Source organism: Leptonychotes weddellii, chromosome 13, assembly GCF_054177405.1.
Source record: "Leptonychotes weddellii isolate Sample4059 chromosome 13, ASM5417740v2, whole genome shotgun sequence".
In the NCBI taxonomy this organism is placed as follows: domain Eukaryota; kingdom Metazoa; phylum Chordata; class Mammalia; order Carnivora; family Phocidae; genus Leptonychotes; species Leptonychotes weddellii.
Genome location: NC_138381.1, coordinates 75,347,053 through 75,352,717, shown reverse-complemented (window position 1 = coordinate 75,352,717; position 5,665 = coordinate 75,347,053). Strand labels below are relative to the sequence as shown.

Sequence of the window (5,665 nt, the reverse complement as noted above, 5' to 3'; positions counted from 1 at the left end):
AGGGCGCCTGGGTGGCTCAGTCGGTTAAGCGTCTGCCTTCGGCTCAGGTCATGATCCCAGGGTCCTGGGATCGAGTCCCGCATCGGGCTCCCTGCTCAGCCAGGAGCCTGCTTCTCCCTCTCCCACTCCCCCTGCTTGTGTTCCCTCTCTCGCTGTCTCTCTCTGTCAAATAAATAAATAAAATCTTAAAAAAAAAAAATATCTGATGTACACAGCAGACCTGGGTTCAAATTCCAAAATTCCATGACTTCCAAGTTACTTCACATCTCTTAGCCTCAGTATAAAGCAGGGTTGGTCATTTAGATTAAATGGAATCATCCATGTATCATACAGTTAGCTCTTACCGTTATTACTGTCAGCCTTTGTTTTTTAGATAAAGAAACTCAAGCTCAGAGAGGTGGCTTGCTAACGGTCAGATACTAGACAGGTGCAGGCCTCAGGCCTGAACCAGGAACTGTGACTTCCTGTCCAGGGTTCTTTCCACATAACGCACTTCTAAAGAAAGAGACCCGTAAAGCAATGCAAGATGGAAGAGAAACAAAAAGAGTACCCAGGGCACAGACCTGCCTTAGGTAGTGGTTAAGAGTATAGAGCCTGACATTCAACAGCCTGGGTTTGAATCCTGACTCCAGTACTTACAAGACGTATGACTTTGGGTATATGATTTTCCCTCTGTAAAATGGGATAACAGGATCTATTTCGTAGGGTTTTAATAAAATAATACTGACCTTCTTGTTACTACCCTATCCCTCTCGTGTCTGTTCTATACACAGCAGCCAGAGGGGTGCCTGTTTCATTGGTAGGAAAGGCCAAAATCTTTACAGTGGCCTACCAGGACCCTGCATTTCTGTGAGGTTAGGTTTAGGGAAAGGCCTCTTCGGGCCACCTCCTTTCTGGATGGGAAGGGGTGGGGTCAGGTTTCCAGTGATGCAAGTCAGGAAACGCTTATTAAATCACCTGCCACAGTGTCTGTAAGTGACCTTCTGTGGTCACACCACAGGCCACAGGGCCAAACATGTGCTGGTCTCAGACTGATGCTCAATTCACCCAGCCAGCCAAAAGCGAAGTCCCCATAGCCACTTGACCTTGCCCCTGAGTCTAGTGAGGCCCTGGCAGATACAAATCACAGTCAAAAGAAAACAGATCCTTTCCTCTAGAAAGTCCCAGAGATTATGACTTTTGCAGGGCGGGGATTCCAAAGACCTTTCCAATCCTCTGGTGTCTGACAATTAGGTTTTCTCTTTCCTCCCTTCATTTGAAAAAGGGAAGGAGAGGTGAAACACAGAGATATTAGCTATGACCCCAAGAAAGACAGAATCAGAAAGATACAAACATGAAATCTACAAATCCCAGATTCAGAGGCAGATATAGGAAAATTAAGATAGACAGGAATTTTCTGGTAAAAAAATTAATCCTTCCTTTCTAGTTCCAATCTGTCCACCTGCCTACCTGTTGTGACCTCCCTGCTCTCCAATAAATGTCTCATATCTGAAAGTCTGTCCAACACATACCCAATGACAATGTACACCCTACTTATTATACACATATCCCAGAAACTTTCATCTCAGGAGTTCAAAGCTCTCATATTTATTATGGGGGATATGGAAGTGAGAAGAGAGAGACAGGCCTCCCAGCACAATGACAGACATCCAAACTAAGCATTTAGAGTACTAAGTTCTAGTAGCAGCTTTACCACTCAAGAGCTATGTGACCCCAGTTGAGTGAATTAGATTCTCAAGCTTCAGTTTCCTCATCTATGAAGATATAGACAATGTCTATGACCTTGACTCACGGGGAACTCTGTGGCCTTCCATCTATCACTGGCCTCTGACCCAGGAGTTGTCCACCCAAGCCTGAGGCCAGCAGGGTCCCTGCTCCCCAAAGGCCCAGTCCATTCCAGTTCCCCCATTGCTGAAGAACTGAGTAGGGGACACCACGGTTTCCCCCCAGTCAGCTGCTCTCTAGCCCTTGCTGTGCACCAGGGGACAAAATCCAGAATTCCCAATTCCTCTCTGTCCCTCACACACCGGAACCCCAAAGATACCAAGTAAGAACACAACAACAAATCAAACGTCTCCTTTGCAAGCTCTGCTTGCCAAGACTAGCTATCTAATTGCTGTTGATTGCATTAATTGCATGGCTCTGAAGTGTTAAGACAACTCCTCCTCCTAATGTAAGTCAGGGCAAGGGAGAGGAATTCAGGAACAAAATCTCCACACAAGAAAACTCTTCTCCCGGGCTCCTGGGTGGCTCAGTCGGTTAAGCGACTGCCTTCGGCTCAGGTCATGATCCCAGAGTCCTGGGATCGAGCCCCGCGTCAGGCTCCCTGCTGAGCAGGGAGCCTGCTTCTCCCTCTCCCTCTGCCTGCCACTCCCACTGCTTGTGCTCTCTATCTCTCTGACAAATAAATAAATAGAATCTTTAAAAAAAACAACAAAACTCTTCTCCCACTCCCGATCCTAACACCCCTTCCTGACTCCACAGCTGAACATGACCTGACAGCCCAGTAAGACAGAGTGTTAAGAGGCAGCTGAATCTTCTCCATGGAACTGGAGCCAGAAGGATCCCCTGGGAATTGGATCGGCCCCAAACCCTGGACCTGAAGGAGAGGGCACCAACCCACACATGCTGCACAGGCCAAGAAAGGCATACCGGTTCTGGATTCTTTTTCTCTGCTCATTCCTAGAATAGACCCCTCGCCCCCACCTTCCTGCTCCGTCTCTGCTGCACCCCTCTCTTTAAACATCAGGGCCTACTGCCTCAGGTCCAGAAGACCCATCACAATCAATCTCCTCTCCCCTCCTCTGGACACTGTAAGAGGCCCACCAACTGAGACGAGAGGTACATGGACAGGGAAAATGTCATTGCTCCAGCCAAGGATAGGAAGAAGTGGGGTGGAGCTGTGCAATGTGATTTCAGGCAAACAGAGCCCAACTTCAGAGAAAACAAACACAATCTAGTTGCTGGAGAGGAAAAAGCCCCATCTCCCAAACTGGTCCAGGAGTCCCTCTTGGCCAACCCCAAGGTTTCATATGAGGTATCTGTAGTCACCTGAGTTGGTAGCTGAGACCTGTCTGAACCTCCTTTCAGTAACAGTTCCTCCTGCCAGGACCCCACAGGGGCAATTTTCTCAAGGGACCTCTCTTACATCTGCCCTCACCCTACCCGGCATAAGGTCCCGGGCCAGATGGGTGAGGGCTGGGAGCAGCCTCTATCACGGAGGGAGGCAACCCAGCTGTCAAAACTGACAGATGCCATCCACAACGCCAAACTCAGCCTGCAGCAGCGGCACAGAGGAGAGCACAGACAACAGAGCCCCAAAGACGCAGAACAGGGGTCCCTAATCCCTGAGCAAACCCTAGGGGTTCAAGGTGAACGGCTCCCAAGCACATCTCTCAAAATGTAGTTGCAGAAAAGAGGGCTGCCCCACCAGAACAGAGAAGTTGGGCTGCCAAAAGCAGGTGGACGGGGGTGCGGTTAGGCGAGACCCCTGCGGAGGTGGGGGCTGGGCTATACTGTCAGTCCCAGCACATATCTGTCCCCTCAGGCCTCCCCCACATGACACACCTGGAACTTCCCCTCAGAGGCCACAGACCAACTTTCTGCAGAGAAGGAGGTGCGCGGAGCAAAGAGCCGGTGCGAAGGCGGGGTAATGGGGAGCTTCGACCGGGCGCCCCAAGTGGATGAAGAACTGAAGTGCTGGGAGACAGGAGGGTGCTGGCCCACGAGGACCACCAGCCCCCCAGTGCCCAGCCAGAGGCAGCCGCCTGGACCCTGATGGTCCCCACCGCCCCGGCTGGGTTAGCAGGAAGGGGAAGGCACTGCACCGCAGGTAGCAGAGTTGCGCGACCAGGTGGCCCGGCCCTACCTGCAATTCCTGAAATTCTCCCTCCAGCTCGTGCCACTCGCGCTCGCAACGCTCCAGCTGGCCGGACATGGTGCGGCGGTGCGAGGCGGCGGCGGTGGCAGCTCCCGCAGCGCGGCGCGGGCGGCCACCAGCTCCCCAGCCCGTCCGCCCGCCGGCCGCCTTCGGAGGCACCAGCTGTTCCTGCGCAGCCGGAGCCACGCGCGCACCTGACGTCACAGCCCCCGCCCCAGCGCCCGCCCCACCCCCTCGCCGGGAGGCAGGCCCCCGCGCATGCGCACGCACCTCCCCTAGCTCCGCCCCCGCGCGCCCGCGCGCCGGCTAGTTTTGCGGGTCGTGGCAGGGTCTGTTGCTGCCCCCTTGAGAATGCTTCTGCGCTTCGGATCTCTCTTAGCTGAGGCTGGGGAACTTGCCCACAAGCTGCATTTGCAGAGCTGATTTTACTTAGATTGTGTTTATTTGGGATGTCTGGAGTCGGGAGGAAGGAAGATTTGGGGGAGGTGAAAGCTCACCACCCCTTGGCATTGCCTAACCAGAGCCAAAGCCAACGGCCTGGAATGCTGGAACTGACATTGATCATCCAGCAAGCTCGCCAGGCAGGGCGGGGAAGCGCAGAGAGGGACCCGTCGTCTTACCAGGTCATGACTTACTGAAAAGAATACATCCTAGACTCCTGCCCTCTAAGATTCTGCGTGACTCTCTTGACAGCTGTCTGTCGCTCATATGACACCACTGCCTCCCTCTCCCTGCATGGACCTACAAGATCTATCCCTGCCTAGCTTCCCAGTCACATCTCCTATCTCACTCCCCCGGATCAGTACTTCCTGACACGGTTTTTTCTTTTCCTACCCTTGAGGGTACATTCCTTCTAAATCTTCATATGGTTGCCTTTGTCATCATTCAAGCCTTAGTTCCAATGACACCTGTATTAATTTCCTGGGGCTGCTGGGGCACCTGGCTGGCTCAGTGGGTAGAGCATGCAACTCTTGATCTCAGAGTCCTGAGTTCAAGCTTCACATTGGACATGGAGCCTACTTACAAAAAAAAAAAAGAAAGGAAGGAAGGAAAGAAAGAAAGAAAAGAAAAGGAAAGGAAAAAAGAAAAGAAAGAAAAGGAAAGGAAAGAAAGAAAAGAAAGATCCTGGGTCTGCCTTAACCACAAATTGCGCTGTTTAAATACCACAAACTGCGCTGTTTAAATACCACAAACTGAGTGGCTTAAACAATAGAAATGTATTCTGTCACAGTTCTGGAGGCTTTGAAGTATAAAATCAAGGTTGTCAGCGAAGACATGCTCCAAGACTGGGTAAAATCTTTCCTTGCTTCTTCCTAGCTTGTGGTGGCCCTCAATCCTTAGCATTCCTTGGCTTGCAGCTTCATCCCTCCAGTCTCTGCCTCTGTTGTTCCATGGCCTTCTTCCCTGTGTGCTTGTCTCCGTGTCCTCTCCTCTTATAGAGACACCAATCTTACTGGATTTAAGGGTCCACTCACTCCAGCATGACCTCACCTAAGTTGAACTAATTACATCTGCAAAGACCCTGTTTCCAAATAAGGACAACCTTGGGTAATGGGTATTAGAACTTCAACATATCTTTCTGGGGGACACAATTCAAACAGTAAAAACACCTCTGGAAAAAAGACCTTTCCTGAATACCCAGAGCTTCATGCCTCCTCCCAGTCACTTATATGTCACCTGTCTTATTTCCTTCATATAAGTTACCGTTGTGTGAAAGTGTTTGTCTCCATGCTGGTTGTATGAATCCCTCCATAGGTATATAATCTGCATGAGATAAACTCAGGG

The 5,665-nt window shown here is 51.0% G+C and overlaps 1 protein-coding gene across 2 annotated transcripts in view; it reads right to left on the bottom strand.

Moving 5' to 3' along the window:
* The window catches only part of TMEM120B (transmembrane protein 120B), a 44,739-nt gene extending 40,679 nt beyond the window's left edge, over positions 1 to 4,060 (bottom strand). For both annotated transcript variants that reach the window (XM_081802306.1, XM_081802307.1), the window contains exon 1: positions 3,869 to 4,060. In XM_081802306.1, the coding sequence (XP_081658432.1) occupies positions 3,869 to 3,937 (69 nt within the window). In that variant the 5' untranslated portion in view covers positions 3,938 to 4,060. The remainder of the gene's footprint in view (positions 1 to 3,868) is intronic.
* Between the last annotated feature and the right edge of the window lie 1,605 nt (positions 4,061 to 5,665).